Source organism: Odocoileus virginianus, chromosome 8 (assembly GCF_023699985.2).
Source record: "Odocoileus virginianus isolate 20LAN1187 ecotype Illinois chromosome 8, Ovbor_1.2, whole genome shotgun sequence".
In the NCBI taxonomy this organism is placed as follows: domain Eukaryota; kingdom Metazoa; phylum Chordata; class Mammalia; order Artiodactyla; family Cervidae; genus Odocoileus; species Odocoileus virginianus.
The window spans coordinates 10,213,526-10,232,245 of NC_069681.1; the positions used below are offsets into that span (position 1 = coordinate 10,213,526).

General features: G+C 46.6%; 1 protein-coding gene across 2 annotated transcripts in view; it reads left to right on the top strand.

Annotated features, from left to right (window-relative positions):
• The window catches only part of CNMD (chondromodulin), a 29,644-nt gene extending 12,124 nt beyond the window's left edge, over nt 1-17,520 (top strand). Inside the window, exons 4-7 of one of the 2 annotated variants that reach the window (XM_070471172.1) lie at nt 3,411-3,524; nt 7,947-8,100; nt 13,463-13,632; nt 16,922-17,520. In XM_070471172.1, coding sequence (XP_070327273.1) covers nt 3,411-3,524; nt 7,947-8,100; nt 13,463-13,632; nt 16,922-17,134 — 651 coding nt within the window. In that variant the 3' untranslated portion in view covers nt 17,135-17,520. Of the gene's footprint in view, nt 1-3,410; nt 3,525-7,946; nt 8,101-13,462; nt 13,633-16,918 lie in introns of both variants that reach the window. The other variant, XM_070471171.1, reaches the window with a different exon arrangement.
• The last annotated feature ends 1,200 nt before the right edge of the window (nt 17,521-18,720 follow it).

Genomic DNA, 18,720 nt, shown 5'->3' on the forward strand with positions numbered 1-18,720 from the left:
AGTTGACTCATCGGAAAAGACCCTGATGCTGGGAAAGACTGAAGGCAAAAGGAGAAGGGGACGACAGAGGATGAGATGGTTAGGTAGCATCACCGGCTCAACGACATGAATTTGAGCAAACTCTGAGAGATAGCAGGGGACAGAGGAGCCTGGCGTGCTGCAGTCCACGGGGCTGCAAAGAGTTGGGCACGGACACGACTGAGCGATTAGCAACAAGCAACAGTAAGGGGAAGTGTTGTGAGGGTAAACACCAGATATGGGATGTTTTTCACATAGAATCGAAGGAAGATGGGTGTGAAGCGTGGCTCCTGCAGAGTTAGGGACAGAAGGGCAAGCTTAGTTGCAGACATGTAGAGTTAGGAGCAGGTAAAGTGAAAAACCAGGGATGTTCAGGCCCGCTCACTGTTTTCTTTACCTTCTTTGTTGTCAGGAGACAGAAAGAAGAAAACTCATTCCTCTTTTATTTTTTCCTCTTTTCAGTGCAGCAGAGGCAGTAATCCCCCTCCCCAAACTCTCGTTTTTCAAACCATGTGCCATAGATTGACATGTAGAATAAGAACAACTGACCTCTGGGAGATAGCATGGTAGAGAGCAGTGGTTCCCCAAGTGTGTTCCTCAGGCGACCAGCAGCAGCAACACTGGGAGCTGGTTAGAAACGCACGGTTCAGCCCTCACGCCAGACCCCCGGATTCAGAAACTCTGGAGGGGGGTCCGTACAGCATGTGTTTCATGCGTCCTCCAGGTGATTTGGTTGCAAGGAAAAGTTTGAGTCACTAGTACAGAGGGAACTTGGGTCCAGAGGCTGTGCCTTAGTACCCTGAGGCTGCTATAACAAATTACCACGGACTAGGTGACTTCTACACAACAGAAGTGTGTGTCTCAGTTCTGGAGGCTGAAAAGTCCAAGGCTAAGGTGCCAGCAGGTTGCCTGTCTAGTGATGGCCTTGCTTTCTAGCTCACGGAAAGCTGTCTTCTCACTGTGTCCTACTCACAAGGCAGAAGGAGCTCTCTGGGGAAAGGACGCTAATCCTATTCATGAGGGCTCCACCCTCATGACCTCAAGTGTTCTAAGTTACTTTGGTCATGTCCAACTCTTTGAAAGCCTATAGACTGTAGCCTGCAAGGTACCTCTATCCATGGGATTTTCCAGCAAGAATACTGAAGTGGGTTGCCATTTCCTTCTCCAGGGGATCTTCCTGATCCAGGGATCAAACCTGAGTCTCTTATGTCTCCTGCCTTGGGAGGTGGGTTCTTTACCACTAGTACCACCTGGGAAGCCTTGTGACCTCACCCTTCCCAAACACCCACTTCCAGGTACCCCCACACGGGGCATTAGGTTTCAGCATATGAATCTAGGTGGGGGTGGGGGAGACGCAAACATTCAGTGCAGAGCAGGCTACTTCAGTTACTGTAAATCTTTGTGGATTCGATCCGTGGGTTAAGAAGACCCCTGGAGAAGGAAATAGACAGAGGGGCCTGGCAGGCTACAGTCCAGGTGGTCCCAAAGGGTCAGACATGACTAAGCAAGTGTGTGTGTGTGTGCGCGCACGCGCGCACCCTGAACAAGTCTCTTTCTCCCCAGACTGGTGGTCCTCAACCCCAGCTTACATCATAAATACACAGGGAGCTTTTAAGCATGCCAGTGTCTGGGCACAGCCACAAGCCAGTTAAATGGAAATCTCCTAGGGGAGGCCCAGGCATCTCTGTTTTTAAAATCTCTCCATGTGATTTTGGTGCAGAATCGAGACCCTCTGCAGTAAGCCCGGAGTTCTTCCTCTGTAGAGGGCTGGGGATGGGAGCTCATGCCTCCTCCTCCCTCTGGGTGAGAGGTGACGCGGGGAGGAATAAATGAGATGCGTTACACGTGCATGTGGTCGATTGGGCCGTAAGAGGATCGACGAGGAGCTTCAAGAGGAAGGAGCTGTTCCTTCTTCTCTGTCGCCCACCCACTTTGCAGGGCGCCTGGCTCTGAGATTCCATTTGGTGTAACTTTCCATGAAGATCCTCAAGCGTGACTGACATGTGACTTCCTTCTTCCTTTAAGAGGGCTGGATGCTGGGGCTTCTCTGGTGGTCCCGTGGTTAAGACTCTGAGCTTCCACTGCACAGGGCACACGTTCAATCTCCGATCAGGAGAAAAGAAAAGAAAAAGATATTAAAAAATAAAAAAAGGAGGGCTGAATGCTGCCCTAGGTTTCTAAAGGTGTTTCTCCCTCCCACTCCCTGGTACTGATATATTAGAACAAGTTCTGTGTCTTCCTGACATTTGTCTCAACCCAATAGGAGACTGACCAGCTGAGAATTTCAGATTAGTGTTGGTGCCTACATTGTTATGGCATATAATTTATAGATCTTAATACTGGTTTTGGCCACTCCCTAGTCATGGACTTAACCAGAAATGAAAGTAAACACTCTTGGGTCAGGACATAACGCTATGCCTGACGCACTCCGTGGGCAGAATCAGGGCTGAGCTGTCAGCTAGGACCGGAGCCTTGCCGCTGAGATTTCCCTGGACGCCAGTCCCTAGGCAGACGAGGAGACATTGTTTATATCTCTCGGGACAAAAACAAAACATCCAAGTCCTTGGATAAGTTCTGCAAGCAAACTTCAGCTCCCAGCGTGATCGAAAGCTACTGTTTCCTCTGGGTTCAGCAACTTAAGAAGAATCTGAATCCACAGAATTCGTTAATTGGACCAGCATCTTCTGAGAACTTTTGTGGGAGCACCAAACAAGAACAAAAAAAGAAGAGATTTGGGTTGATCTCAGGCTTAGAGTTGAGTGGGGAGGTGACGTTCATAAGACACAAGGGCCCTGAGAACTGAGTGCCAGATGAGGGGTAGCGAGGGAGGGCTTTCAGAAAGCCAGGGGAGAAGGGGCCCACTTAGCCTGGGCTGGGCGGAGAAACCTGCAGGGAGAAGACGGCATTTCCTCTGAGCTTGCGGATGGGTGGAGCGATTAGCACACTGCATCCCAGCTCGAAGTCAGACCTTGACAGGAGCCTCCCCATCATACTGTCTAAAGGACCATCCTAGGACCTTCCTGGCAGTCCAGCGGTTGAGACTCCATGCTGCCACTGCAGGGGGCGCGTAGGTTCAGTCCCTGGTGGGGGAACTAAGATCCTACATGCCTCACAGCATGGCCAACAATAAAAAATAAAGCACCGTCTCCTGTCACGCCTATTTCCACACACTGCTTTATTTTTCTCCATAGCACTTAACGCCACCTGACTTTATCTCTATTTTTTATTTTTGGTAAATAACACTGAAAGGTAAGCTCCATGGGGCAGAGATGCCACCTGTTTTGTTCATCCCTATATCTGGCACCTGGAGTAGTACGTAGCCAGCAGTAGACTCTCAATACACTGAATGAATGAACGGATGAACAGAGGATGGACAAACTTTTGTTTCCTAGGGCATCACAGGAATCCGTTTCGCTGGAGGAGAGAAGTGCTACATCAAAGCGCAGGTGAAGGCTCGCATCCCGGAGGTGGACACCCTGGCCAAGCAGAGCATCTCCTCTGAACTGGTGGGTACCAGCTGGCTCCACACAGCAGATACATTGGGATACATTGAAGGCACAACCTTCCTGTCTCTAGATTCTGGATAGGGCTGTGACCAGAACACAAGCTCTCTTTCTTCCCTGACAAAGAACTTAATTACTTTGGTCCTACTTGTTGGTTCCAAGCGATTATTCTTACATGATGTGTAATTGAAGGTTCTGGAAAACCAGATTTTAAAGTACATAAAGGGTAATGGTCATGACATGGCCCTTATTTGCTGATGCTAGGGACTTCCCAGGTGGCACTAGTGGTGAAGAACCCACCTGCTGATGCAGGAGATGTAGGAGACTCGGGTTCAATCCCTGGGTGGAGAAGATCCCCTGAAGAAGGAAATGGCAACCCACTCCAGTATTCTGGTCTGGAGAATCCTATGGACAGAGGAGCCTGGAAGGCTACATAGGGTTGCAATCCATAGCGTTGCAAAGGGTCGGACTGAAGTGACTTAGCACGCACTCAGGGAAATGATCAGCAATGAAGACAACTTAAAGGACTCCAGGTGTTAGGATCATGAAGGGGCTCGGGAGCCTCAAGCCTCACTCCAGCCTCCGTGCCACTCAGCCAGGGGAGAAGTCCTCCTGGAAATTCCTCAGAGCTGATCACTCAGCCTCTGCTGGAAGCGATGACCAGGCTCTACCTACCCGTGTGTCAGGCGACTTCTTGGGAGGAAGTTCTAATTGTTTTGCCAACGTTGAGCTGAATGGTACCCCCTACAATTTTTCTCACCGATTCAAGTTCAGCCCAATGAGGCTATTCAATATATATAGAATTCCTTTCCTATGTATCAGAACCTTGTGAAGTTCTTTAAACATATTTCATCCATTTATTATTAATAGCTTGCCTTTGAGCTTGGTTTTATAAAAGCTTGCATTAAGAGTTACACACAGTATTCTAAAGACATATTTAACTGTAATACCTTACACTGATTTGGTGCTTTAGGGCTTACGAAGTAGCCGCATTCATTGTCATCTTCCATTTGAGTTGTGGCAGGGTAGGGTGGAAGAAAAGTGGACTTTGGAGACTGTGGGTTCAAATCCCAGCTCTGACGCTTGCTGTGAATGTGGCGTCAGGTTTTTAAGCCTCAGTCTCTCATCTGCAAACTAGGGTGTGCACTCTGTCCCCACGGCCCTGAACTCGCTAGATGATGACTCAACGGATGCTGCTTTGAGTCTTAATTTTATTATGATCACCTCTGATCCTTCCAGGATCCCCAAGAGGGAGGTGAGCCAGGCATCAGCTCCCGAAAGGCAGATGAAGAAAACTAAGAGTAAGCAGAAGCGCCTGGAAACTGCTCGATTGTTGCTCTCCTAGGAGTAGGCCCAGGTGTCTCAACACACTGAGTTTTTCAAGCCGGCCAGCATGTCCTCAGTATCTCCTCCACTCCCCACTTCCCCAGCCATTCACCCTTCCATCACTCTCCTCTGATCATGAGCTCGTTTGTGGCCCTTCGGAACACAAGTATGGACCCGCTCATACAGAGTCTAGAAGTGAGACTGAGACCGCCTGTCTTCTGACCTTGAACATCTCTTATTGCGTTACCTTTTCAGCTTCTGTTACGAAACCTTTAATGAACTGTAATCCTCAACGTTTCCCTCATGAGTAGACGTGAAGAGCCCACTTCCCAAGCAGATCCTAACTGACGGAGGTCTTATCGTGAGTTCACAGCGGTACAGAGGTTTCCCTGGTGGTCCATTAGTTAAGACTCCACACTTCCAATGCAGGGGGCGTGGGTTCAGTTCCTGGTCAGGGGAACTAAGATCCCACGTGTCCTGAGGGGCAGCATGAAAAAAGGTTTGCAGTACATTTTCTGAGTTTTTTTTTAAACAGGGTTTTTTTCCCTGATTTTTAAAAACAACACTTTGTCATTATAGAAATTCAGGAATACGTGAAAGGAGAGAGTAGAAAGTCATGCAGAGTTACAAAATCCATGCATAACTAATGCTAGTGTTTTGGTAAATTTTCTTCATGTACAATGTGTGTGATGTGCTTTTTATAATTGAAGTTATACTGCTGTACATCCTTATTAGTTTCACTTAACTTTAGGTCTTCCAAAATGTAGGTGATAATGGATCATTGTATGTTTTCATATGATTATAATTTTTAATTGATATTAAAACTTGCCTGGTGTTCCAGTAGCTAAGACTCCAAACTGCCAATACAGGGGGCAATGGTTTGATCCCTGGGCAGGGAACTAGATCCCACATACCACAACTAAGACCCAGTGCAACCAAATAAATACATATTTTTTTTTTAATTTATATGAATGAAAATTTAAAATTACAATCATAGGATTATAATTTTAAAAGGCTTTTGCTCTTGATATCGGTATCTTCAAGTTTCCATTCTCTCAACACTAAAAATTTAAAATAATCTTTTTTGAATACAGATATAATTCACCTTGGCGAATAGCTCTGCACTTAAGTCTTTGCTCTGACTCTTTTCTGAGGCCACAGAGGTGAATTCTGTTTCTCGGGTTTTAGTTGCTTCTCTGGTGCGTGGTGGATTCTCTGGTGGACAAAGCCAAATTCAGACAACATGTTTGTATGAATTAGGAATGTGTTGGCTGCCAGTAGCTTCCCTAGGTGTTGCACTGGTAGAGAATCTGCCTGCAATGCAGGAGATGTGGCTTGGATCCCTGAGGTGGGAAGATCCCCTGGAGAAGGGCGTGGCAACCCACTCCAGTATTCTTGCCTGGAAAAGACAGAGGAGCTTGGTGGTCTGCGGTCCTTGGGGTGCCAAAGAGTTGGACGCGACTGAGCTTGAACACACACACACACAGACACTTAGAGTGACTTCGACAAATAAGGATTGTTTTTTCCTCCTTGGAAGTAGGTGAACCCAGGCATTGACTCCACGGCCAGCGTCTTATTTTTGCAGCCTTTACTTCCAGCTCTAAATGTCAACCATGCTGTCAAGAAAGGAAGGCAGGAAGATGCTGAACAAAGCCAACCATGCTTTCTCTGGACTCGAGAAAAGCGGATGGCTTCGCATTCCCTCCACACACTTTAGCATGAATTGCATTGTCTAGAACTGGTCACACGGGCACCCTTAGCTGCCAGGGAGTCTGAGAAAGCAGGTGTCTCTCCTGGGGCCACAAACAAAAGCAGGATTGTGTTCCAAGTGAAAGGAAGGAGGAAGGAGATGGGGTAGCAGCTGAAAGGATGTGCATGCGCTTTTATTTAAGGTTCCTAGCTTGTAGGTGTCACGCATATGCATTCTCCCTATCACCCCACTCTGTCCTCATGCACTTCAGATTATGATGGGATAGATTTATGCACCACTAGCTCTCATGCATTTTTCATCAGTTTTGTACAACTTTTAAAAGCTACTATACCCAAAGAGCATTCATTTCCTGGATGGAGCCATTTAATTTCAGGTGAATAACTGGATTACCTGCGTGTTCACTGCCTCCAATAACTTTAAGTTGTTTTAATGCTGCCAGAAGCCTGAGGGATAAAGCATAAACGAAGTGTTGCTTTTAGCTAAGAAATCAGGAGAAAACATTTTAATTTCTCCAAACTATTGCAAACTAATAAATACATGAAAGGCACAACCTGGAAAAATAAACTTGTCTCCCGGGTTATCAAGCCATTCTCAGCATCTCGCTGCAGAAGAAAATGCAGGCTTTAGCTTTGAAATCTCGGTGGTGCGCTTGATGTGAAGAACATCTGAGATATGTTTTGTTATAGCTGGGAGATGCAGAAATGGTTTATGTTAAATACTACTTTGAACTGAAGACATTAAAGAACCAATCACTGGCTTTTTCCATTGTGGTTTGGAAGCGGCAGAACGAGGCCCCAGAGGACGTTGACTTCACATGAAGGACGCCTCTCTCCTCTATCGGATTCTAGAGTCCATTCAATCGCTTTTCCTCCAAAGTATCTTTGATCAAAAATATCAGATTAACCGAAATCTCAAAGTTGGCATCAAGTAATTTTCACTTCTACTTAAGACGCTCAGATTCACACCTTCGAATTATCCAAAGGCCAGATGGCGTGAGGGGTGTGGAATGTTGTGAAAAGAGCTACAAAGAGATGAGGACTTCAGAGTCCGTGTGTGTGCATGCCTTTGGATTCTCATTACGTTTTCTTTTAAATTGGATTGAAATCCAGTTGATTTACAAAGTCGCATTAATTTCCGCTGTGCAGCCAAGTGGCTCAGTTTTACATGTATCTTTTCCTGTTCTTTTCCACTGTGGTTCATCACCAGATATAGAATATAACTCTCCCTGTGCTCTACAGGAAGACCTTGTTTATCCATCCTTCCTGTATATACTAGTTTGCATCTGCTAGCCCTAAACTCATTTTTACCACTTTTACCAACACACGAATCTTCATACAAAGCATGTTCCTCTGCCCTCTTGGATCCACGCATTTTCTTTTCACTTACAGGAAGGCAAGATCATGCCAGTTAAATACGAAGAAAATTCTCTCATCTGGGTGGCTGGAGACCAGCCCGTGAAGGACAACAGCTTCTTGAGTTCCAAAGTTTTAGAACTCTGCGGGGACCTTCCTATTTTCTGGCTTAAAGCAACCTACCCAAAAGGTAACGTTTTAACTTCTCTGGAACTGCTTGAACAGCCCCCAGCCGGCGTGGGTTTCCTGTGAGCCCTGCACAGGCGCGAGCCTGTGACAAGGAAGCTAAGCCGGGTGCAGGGCGCAGCATCTCAGTAATCGGCACAGGAGACCGACCGGGAGGGGAGGGTGGCTGTGAGGTCACGGGGCAGGGCCCAAGCTGCGGGCGGCAGGAAGCAGGTGGGCCCGGCCCCTCGGCCTTACCTGCGGGCTTATTTATGACCTCCCACTGCTTCTGCTCTGCCTGCCTCTCCGTTATTGCACTTTGCAATTTTACATTCTTTTATCCCTAAAGCAGAGAGAATGGGGGACTAAGAATCTATCCTACTGCCAAATTTTTTTTTTTTTCTGTAAAAGAGTTATTTAACTATTTTTTGATTGTGGTGAGTCGTCATTGCTAAACACGGGCTACTCTTCATGACAGTGCATAGGCTTCTCACTGTAGTGGCCTCTCTTGTTGAGCAGCACAGACTCTAGGCACACAGGCTTCCCTAGCTGTGGCACACGGGTTTAGTTGCCCCTCGGCCTGTGGGATCCTCCCGGACCAGGGATCGAACCCATGTCCCCTGCCTTGGCAGGCAGATTCTTAACCACTGAACCACCAGGGAAGCCCCTGCCAAATCTTTATTATGCTCAAACCTTGAATCATCGGATAGCCACAAGCAGCTGTGGACAAAGGCTGAGATTCCTCAAGTTCAAGGCTCGTACACTGCTTCCAAGTCCAAGAAAAATAAATGAAGGGCTTTCACAGCAGGTCGGAGCACACCTGGGGCCATTTCCAGGCAGGTGAGCCCTGCAGCCAGGCTCCTCCCTGGGGTTCCGTCTCTCCCCAGCGCTTGTCCTTGTTTAGTCTCTCAAACGTGACGGACTCTCTGTGACCCCGGGGACTGCAGCCCACCAGGCTCCTCTGTCCATAGCATTCTCCAGGCAAGAAGACTGGAGTGGGTTGCCATGTCCTCCTCCAGGGGATCTTCCCGACCCAGGGGTCAAGCCCAGGTCTCCTGCATTGCAGGTAGATTCTTTATCGACTGAGCCACCAGAAATATCTACTGTCTTGATTTCCACCACAGTCACCCCACTGACCTCCCAAAGGCCAACTCTGCAGCTCTGGTTTATTGGTGGGGCAAAGGCCCCCTTCATAGCACAGCTTAGATGGGCTACGTTCTCAGAAAGTTACGTTGAACATGGAGAGAGAACAGCATGGAAATACAGAGAATTCGGGGGACAGAACCACCAGACTTAGGAGAGGGGGACAGACAGTGACTGTTTCATGCGCGCAGACTTCAGTTTTGCAAGATGAAAAGCTTGGGATACAGATGGTGATGATGGTTGTGGAGCAGTGAGGCTGTACTTAATGCCTGACTATATACTTTAAAATGGTTAGGATGGTGGGTCTTATATATATTTTACCACAATTGAAAACATACACACCAGGCTTAGAAAGTCCCAGCTTCTCATTCTGCCATGGCTAACTCATTCCTCCAGTTCACAAGTCTTATTCAGTTCCAAAGCTTGGATAAAGTGTTTACATTTTAGCCCAGGCAAAGCAAATAGGATGCAGTTTATAAGTCACTGGCAGCAGTTGTCTGGAAGAGCAGGTTCAGAATTCTGAGGCTACATGCAGGCTCAGTGAGAGAGAATCCTCTGAGCAGTGTCAAGGGCTGCCAAATGGACCATTGCTTTTGCTGTCCTGGGTCTAGCCCCAGACAGAATCCCAAGGACAGAGGAGCCTGGTGGGCTACAGTCCACAGGGTCGCACAGAGTTGGACATGACTGAAGCGACTTAGCACAGCACATCCTGGGTCTTGCTCCAGCGAATATTCATACCTCCATTCTCTGGCCACTTACAACTTCTGCCTTTTTATTCCCCACCTGTCTTCACATGGAATGGGCCATCCATCACCCAGGAACTCCTTCTCCAATACCTTATCACCTTTTCCAATCAAGGACAAAAGTCTCGGAGCTTCCCTGGTGGTCCAGTGGTTAAGACCTTGCCTTTCAAGGCAAGGGTTGCAGGTTCAACCGCTGGTTGGGGAACTAAGATCCCACATGCCTTTTGGCCAAAAAACAAAACAGAAGCAATATTGTAACAAATTCAATAAAGAGTATAAAAATGGCCCATATCAAAAGTCTTAAAAAAAAAAAAAAAGGACAAAGTCTCCAACTCGGTCACCATGATGAGCTCTCTCTAACCATTTTCTGTTTGAGGACATGCCTCTTACCCAGAGAGTTCATTCATTCATTCAACAGTGATTGGCATGTCTATTATGTGCCATTTACTTGTTCCAGGCACCTGGAATGCACTGATGAACAGAAGAGACAAGAATCCATGCCCTCTAGGAATTTTGCATCATAGCTAGGGGAGACACTGTATATACACCGAAATAAGAAAATTTTTCGGTACAATCCAAGGTGCTATGGGGGGCTTCCTAGGTGGTGCTAGTGGTAAAGAACCTGCCTGCCAATGCAGGAGATAAAAGAGATGTGGGTTCAATCCCTGGGTCAGGAAGATCCCCTGGAGAAAATGGCAACCCACTCCAGTGTTCTTGTCTGGAGAATCCTGTGGACAGAGGGGACTGGCGTGCTATAGTCCATGGGGTCACAAAGTGTTGGACACGACTGAAGTGACTTAACACACACAAGGTGCTATGGAAAAAGGACAGAGTGGGACGGGGGGTCTGGGGGCAGAGTTGGGACGATGATGCTATTGGCAGTGCAGGATGATTCATAAAACAAGAACCTTCACCCTCTAAGAAAGAGCTGTGACTTGTTCCCTCACAGTCCAACAGCGTGATCCCTTCTGAAATATTCAGTAATGTGTCATTAAGTATTAATCACACATGGTAGGTATTCAATCATCACCCCATCCATCCAAGAATTACACATATTATACACAACAGCAGAAAAGTGGAAATCACCTAAATGCCCCCAGATTTGAGAAGGATTAAATTAAATGTTGGTGTAGTCACAGGATGGAATAGCATAGACATTAAAAGTGAGGGATTTCCTTTCCAGTCTCTCATAAATGCAGCGTATTTTACAATAAAGACAACAAAATAAAACCCTCTCCAAGGATGCTGGGATCCCCGCCACCTAATTCTAATAGAGCCTCCCAGTGCCAGGGTCCGGCAGCCCCTGCCCTCGTCAGCGTCACGGGGCTGAACCGTCAGAGCACTAGGAGTGACCGGACAAGGCCAGAGAGAAGCGGCCCACGGGCTATGTGCCACAGCTTTCCATTTTGTCCTTATTTCATCTTTACCCAACTACCCAGCCTTCCCAGGTGGTGCTAGTGGTAAAGAACCCGCCTGCCAAGGCAGGAGATGTAAAAGATGTGGGTTCAATTCCTGGGTCGGGAAGATCCCTTGGAGAAGGGAATGGCAACCCACTCCAGTATTCTTGCCTGGAGACCCCGTGGACAGAGGGCCTCGCGGGCCACAGTCCATGGGGTTGCAAGAGTCGGACGTGACTGAAGCAACTTCACACACACTGTATTCTAACAACTGTCCAGGCATACTCCCCTTTTATAGATGAAGAAACCAAGGTCAGAGGTTGAATCGCTCTCCTGAGGTCACTGATTAAAAGAAGTGCAACTGATTTAAAATTTTTAATTAGAAAAAAAAAAAGAAATGGAGTGTGAGATTTGAATCCAGGTCTCCCCAGTGCCTCTCCAGCCCTGCCTGAGAAACCAAGAGGCTACCCATGGAAGCTATCCACAGCTGGGCACACAACCACAGCCTCACAGATACCATCATCACCTAACATTCGAGGGCTTATTATATGCCAAAGACCATGCTAAAACCCTGAGACAAAATTCTCATGACCTCTATCGCTACCCTGTGAGTTAGATACCAGTATTATCCCCATTTCAGAGAAGAAACTGAGGCTGGGAGAGACACCAAAGACCCCCTGTGGTCCTCTCTGCATTCCTGTTACTCAGCGGCCGTGGGACCCACGAGGCAGTGAAGAGCAAGGGCTCTGAGCTGGGAGCCAGAGCTGCTCATCTCTGCCACCTGCTCTGTGATCTCGGCTGAGTCACTTGGTCTTTTCAAGCCTAACAACTGCATCTGCTAATTTGCATTTGCTGATCGGATGCCTTTATGTATAAAAGTATTTACTTATTCTATCCCAGAATTTGTAAAAGAATCAACCAAGGACTTCCCTGGTGGTCCAGTGGTTAAGAATTCGCCTGCCAATACAGGGGGCACGGGCTCAATCCCTGGTGTGGGATAATCCCACATGCTGTGGACAACTACTGAGCCCATGAGGTGAAACAAGAGAAGCCGCTATAACGAAGAGTAGCCCCCACTTGCTGCAACCAGAGAAAGCCCAAGAGCAGCCATGGAGACCTAGCACAGCCAAAAATAATTTTTTCAAAAAAGAATCAACCAAGATAATAATAAATCTCCTGGAAACTGTAATGCTTTATACATATACTGTAAATCTAGGAGGAATGAGTAGGGTTGCAAGTAACAGAATAGCTGGTTAACAGTGATTTCAACAAATACATACAGGTTGACTTTTCTCAGACGGCTAGAACTCTGGAGGTAGGTTTTTGGCACCGTCATCAACTCTTTTTCTAGCTTACTGTCTGATACGTGAGGCATGCTGGATTGTCATCCTTCTATCACTTCTAGTCACATAACCCAGATATCACGTCTACCTTCAAGGGAGTAAACCAGACGGAGGAAGCTGTATCTGTCCCTTTCACCAAGAAAACAAAAACTTTCCTGGAAACTGCAGTAGCATTCTGCTTGGGTCTCCTCTGGCCACTCCTACTTGCAAGGGAGGCTAGGGGGAAATGTGCTACTTTACTTTCTCAGCCCCCACGTAGAAGCAGGGGATTCTCTGGCGGCTCAGTGGTAAAGAATCCACCTGCCAATGCCGGGGACTCGGGTTCGATCCCTGGTCCAAGAAGATCTCCTGGAGAAGGAAATGGCAACCACTAGTATTCTTCCCAAGAGAACCCCACAGACAGAGGAGCCTGGCGGGCTATAGTCCCTGGGGTCACAAAGAGTAGGCCATGACTGAGCTACTGACCAACTAGTAGAGGCAGGCTGAGGAAGGGAATTGCAAGTGGATTCTGTCAGTTGTCTTAACATTATTTACCTCAGTTGGCATTATAAACCAAAGTCTGGTTATCTGATGCTAAACCCAAGACTTTAGTAGTCTTAAGAAAATGTGTATATTTAAATAGGATAGGATCTACCCATGTGTTTGTTTTTGTGTCCTTTTCTTATGTTTTTCACCCTGATAAACACAGAATTTCCTTAATGAAATAAAGGAAATAACTCACAGCAGTTTTATTGTTCTTGTTTGTTTTCGTATTTTTGTAGAAATCCAGAGAGAAAGAAGAGAATTGGTAAGAAAAACTGTTACCACAACGACCACAAGAAGACTACGCAGTGGGCCACGGGGCAACCCAAGCCCTGGGAGACCGAGTAACGAAACCAGACCCGGCGTCCAGGAGGACGCAGAGCCCTTCAATCCAGACAACCCTTACCACGTGAGTGCCGGCGTCTGTACCACAGCCTCACCTGAGCACATGAAACCCAGCACGGAAGCTGCGGTGGTTCTGCTTGAGATTTCAAAGCAGCACTTAGTATCCAACTTTTATTCAATTATTTCAAATACATCTTAATTTGCTTACTGCAGAGTTTATAAGTGAGGGTAACAGCACTTCAGTATTGCTTCTGTAGTGTAAAATCCTGATTGGTTGTACTCCTTATTCAAGATTGTTTTCTGGGCTCTGCTCGTGTGAGTCACAGGCAAATTCATGAAGACACATTCACATCAGGAATTTGATTATTTAAAAATATTTCCAAGCATGTGCCCTGCAGGCAACACACAGACTGAAAGTACTCTCTTTTCCCTTCTATGTCCACAATACTCATCCAGTCATCAGACATTTGCTGAGAACCTGCTCTTTTCCAGGCCCTGTGCACACAGGAGTGACTTCTGCCCTCGCGGGCACTCAGTCCATTCAGGAGACAGACTCACACAGGGGATCAAACACTTCAGGCGGAAACCTTGGGAACTGGTGATTGTAAGGATGACACCAACATGCTAAAAACTTCTCAAATCTTCAACAAAGTGTAGTTTATCATTACTATACGTTGCAGGGAGTGAAATCAGAAAAATAAGTACGTATGTGTAACTAGTGTTTTAACTAGTTAAATAATAAACTAATAAACTAGTATTTTAACTAGTTAGAAAAAAATCCATGCATTTTTTTTTAATGTATACAATGAAAAGTGAGTTTACCTTCTACCAGACACCCTCCTCCGAGCAGTCTATCAACAATGGCTGTTTGCCCACTTCCTCTGCATAAGTGTGTACACACACACACACACACACACATTTTTAACACAAAAGAGCATACACAACTTCCTTACTTTGCTGTCTCTCCAGTTACAATACAGTATGTTAGGAATTCTACTCTATCTCCTATATGGATCCACCTCATTCATTTTAATGGTGACCTTTCAGTCCATTGTGTGGATAAATGTATAGAAATTGAAACAGTTCTGCTTTGGTGGGCATGTAAATTATTTCCTCCAATACCATTAGCAGGCTGCACCTAGGACAGCCTGCGCAGGGTCTGGGAAAGACGTGAGGGAGAGCAGCTGAGGCTGTTAGCAGAGTGCCCGGCACACAGGAAGTGCTCACGTGCTCCATGTAGTCTCACCCACACTTCTTGTACACGAAGGGAGTGCATCTTCAGCACAAATGGGACTTCCCCAGCGCTGTGCTTTAGTCGCTCAGTCGTGTCCGACTCTGCGACTCCATGGACTGTAGCCCACCAGGCTCCTCAGTCCATGGAATTCTCCAGGCAAGAATACTGGAGTGGGTTGCCATGCCCTCCTCCGGGGGATCTTCCCAACCCAGGCATCAAACCAGGTCTCCTGATTGCAGGCGGGTTCTTTACCAGCCGAGCCACCAGAAAAGCCCTTCCTGGTGGCTCTGTGCTGTAGGTATTTAAAAAACTGCAAGTGCCAAGAGAGGCTTTCCCTGAACTCCCCGTATCTGCCTAAAGACAGATCCTCCAGAAGGAATTCTATTGTCATAAATCCCCTCCCCAGGAGTTTCATTAATTCATTAACCAGGGAAGATGGATTCATCCCAGGACGAGACTGGAAGTCAGCACCACACTCAGACAACTTCATCACAAACTATCATACCTCCAATGTGTTCTTCTAAGGGTCCACTTATCTCTCCTAGAAGTCACTGACCCTGCCATAAGAGATCGACATCTCCCCGATCCTTTCCCATTCAGATAATATTTAACCCTGAATTTTATGCCGCCTTGAAGTTACTCATTTTTCCTGGGCATCTCCCGTCAAGACGGTAAAGAATCTGCCTGCAATGAGGGAGAGCTGGGTTCGATCCCTGGATTGGGAAGATCCCCTGGAGGAGGGAACCCACTCCAGTGTTCTTGCCTGGGGAAACCCATGGACAGAGGCCCACCAGGCTACAGTGCATGGAGCCGCAGAGTCAGGCATGACTGAGTGACTAACACTTTCACTTTTAGCACAGGTACTGACGCATGCAGGTTTACTGGGTCACAGTAGATGGGAATTTTACATTGTAATGGAGGACACTAAATTGCCTTCCAGGGAATTACAGCAGCTGCAAGTCTTCAAATGGTAATGCGAGGCCTCATTTATCATTCAACTTTTTAAATAGCCTTGGGTGTAAGACCGTGTCCCCCGTCTCGGCCAGTCTCTGACTATCTGTGAGGCTGAGCATCTCTTCACACACGGAGAGGCCATCTACACGTGTTCTTTTCTATGCAGCCTGCTCGGTCCCTTGTTGTTTCATGTGTTGCAAATTATCTTCTGGTTTGTCGTTTTAGACCAATATTTATATTTTAAAAAGACGTAGAGCAAGAAGTATTTTTGAAGTTAACCCAAGGCTTACTAGAAAATTCAGGATGCCACAGTACTTCATTGCTAAAGCTCAAAGAACAATAAAGGAATAAAATGTGAATAGACAAATAGAAAAGTTAATTTATTCTCCAGGCAGCTGGCCTCCCTGCACCTGGGTCTAGGGGAGGGCTTCAGCCCCTTTACAGGAGGTGGATAGGATGTGACTGTGCCCTACTTCCAGACTTCAGGGATCCGTGTCCCTGAAAAGCTTCCACATAGCAGTTTCTCCCTAAGTGTTGAGCTTGCAAGCAGGAACATCTTCCCTACGACTTCCGCCCTTCCCTTATCCCTTTAAGGAAGTATCTCAGAAATCTCTCAATAACCAGAGATTCCTGCCTACTTTTTACTCCTAATAAACTTCCGTTGACCCCTCAGGTGAGGAATGCCTCAGCCGGGAGCCTTGCTGACCCCTCCTGCCTGTGTGCGGAGTCGTGTCTGACTCTGCAACGCCATGGACTGGAGCCCGCCAGGCTCCTCTGTCCATGGGACTCTCCAGGCAAGAAGACTGGAGTGGGTTGCCATGCCCTCCTCCAGATCTTCCTGACCCAGGGATGGAGCCCATCTCTTTTGTCTCCTGCATTGGCAGGTGGGTTCTTTACCACTAGTGCTACCTGAGAATGGAGAAACTTCACCATAACATAAAAAAAAAAAAACCTTCCTGTAAGCAACCGATCACGCAGGGTGGAAGTTCCCTCATGTTAGAAGGGTTTCTGAATGATAAGGTTTTAAAGATTGAAAGCGCATTACGGAAAACAGTGATTGCTGGTACCACTAAGACATTTAAGACCTTATTTTAAAATAATGTGCGTGCTATAAACGTCTCCTTATAAAGGAAACACAAGTAATTCTCTTTTTATTTCACAGCAGCAGGAAGGAGAAAGCATGACATTCGACCCCAGACTGGATCATGAAGGAATCTGCTGTATAGAATGCAGGAGGAGCTACACCCACTGCCAGAAGATCTGTGAGCCCCTGGGGGGCTATTACCCGTGGCCTTATAACTACCAGGGCTGCCGTTCAGCCTGCAGAGTTATCATGCCTTGTAGCTGGTGGGTGGCCCGCATCCTGGGCATGGTGTGAAAGCACTTCAGGGAGCAGGTGCTGTGAAGAAGTCAAACTCCAGAGACAGCTAAAGCTTGGGGCATCTTGAAGCTAAAGGGACCATAAAGTATCTTATGTTCCATCTGAGCAATGTTATTCGAGACACTGAACAGAATACTTTTCAACTGCTTTACAGAACTTTATTCAGAATTGCAAACATACTGAGAGGGTAGTTTTAAGTCTAAAATATCATAATAATCCTTTTATTACTTGCTTTTTTTTTTTTTTTTGCTTTTCTTTGCCAGGAAGGTCTGCTTTTAAGCCTTCCTTACCAAGCTATTCTGAAATAATCATGAAAAATTACTTACAATATGTCAAAGATCTCAACTGTACACTTGAGTTCCTTTTAAATCAAGTCACTAAAACGATTGTCTTCTGTTGTTATTTGCTCAGAATTCCTCAGTTGTTCTTAATCTTTATTGTTCTTTTCTCCTCTTGCAAATGTGCCCCCAGAATTCCCAGATAAAAATGAGACAAAGAAGGGAAAATGAGATAGCTAATGCAATCTACCTGAGAGTAAACAACGCTGAAGGTGGCAGCTCACGGGAAACTGGTAATAGGAGGCCACCCTGTTAAGAGTCGGGCCAAGAAAAGAGCACTAGGATAAAGAAGAGTGCAGTCCAAGGTTAATCAGACTTGTGGGGAAGCACTTTCACTGACATTCTGAAAACCAGGTCTTCACATCCCTTTCAATCTGCTTTCCGTTAGGTGGTCTTCGGGCTTGAAGCAGCATAATGATTTCTACCTTTGTAGTACACGCTGGGTTGCTGACATAGTTCAATTACCAGTGAGTTACTCTCCTAGTAACACGGCGGGCAGCGCTGTCTGATAGACACGGCTGAGGAGGAATGGCTTATTTATAAAGACACAAAGAACCTCAGGACCAAGGTCTGTCTTTAAAAATTGAGGTATTAGATCAGGAAGATGAACAGCTATTTCTTATTTTTGACATTTTAGTTTTGACTCTCAGTTTTAAAAGATTAAAAACCTTCCTAAAGAAAGGTTTTCCAAAACAACACAAAGATTCAGAGAGATGAAGACTGTGATACCACGACAGTCCCATAGTCTAAAGACACCTTACTATGTACATCTAGTTCTCAAACTTGGTTATCAGATGAACACTCATATACCTACATTAAACGGGATCAACAGCAAGTTAGGCCTTTGGAGAAAAAAGGGATGAAGGAAAGACACACACTGACATGTATGGTCATGCTGTTCAGACAACAGCAACTTCCCGCAGCCACAAATTTTACACTTTCAAAATGGCGGCCCCTCTACGAAGCAACCAGTGCCCGTGGCTCTGCACACCACCTCCCACCTCATCACCCAGCAGCCTGTATGGACTTGCCTCTGAAGACAAGAGAGGAAGAAAGACGGAGTCGGTGATCCCACCCCAGACGTGCTTGCGGCCTCATGAGGCAGATGACGGCGTCAGTACACCGAAGGCCTTGATAAGACGTGCGAGCACTGGGCTTCTGGGAAGGGAAGGCCTTCGGTGGGTCTTCGAGGATGAGCAGGAGCCGGGCAGGCGGTGACAGAGGGCCGTCCGGGCGGAGGGGACA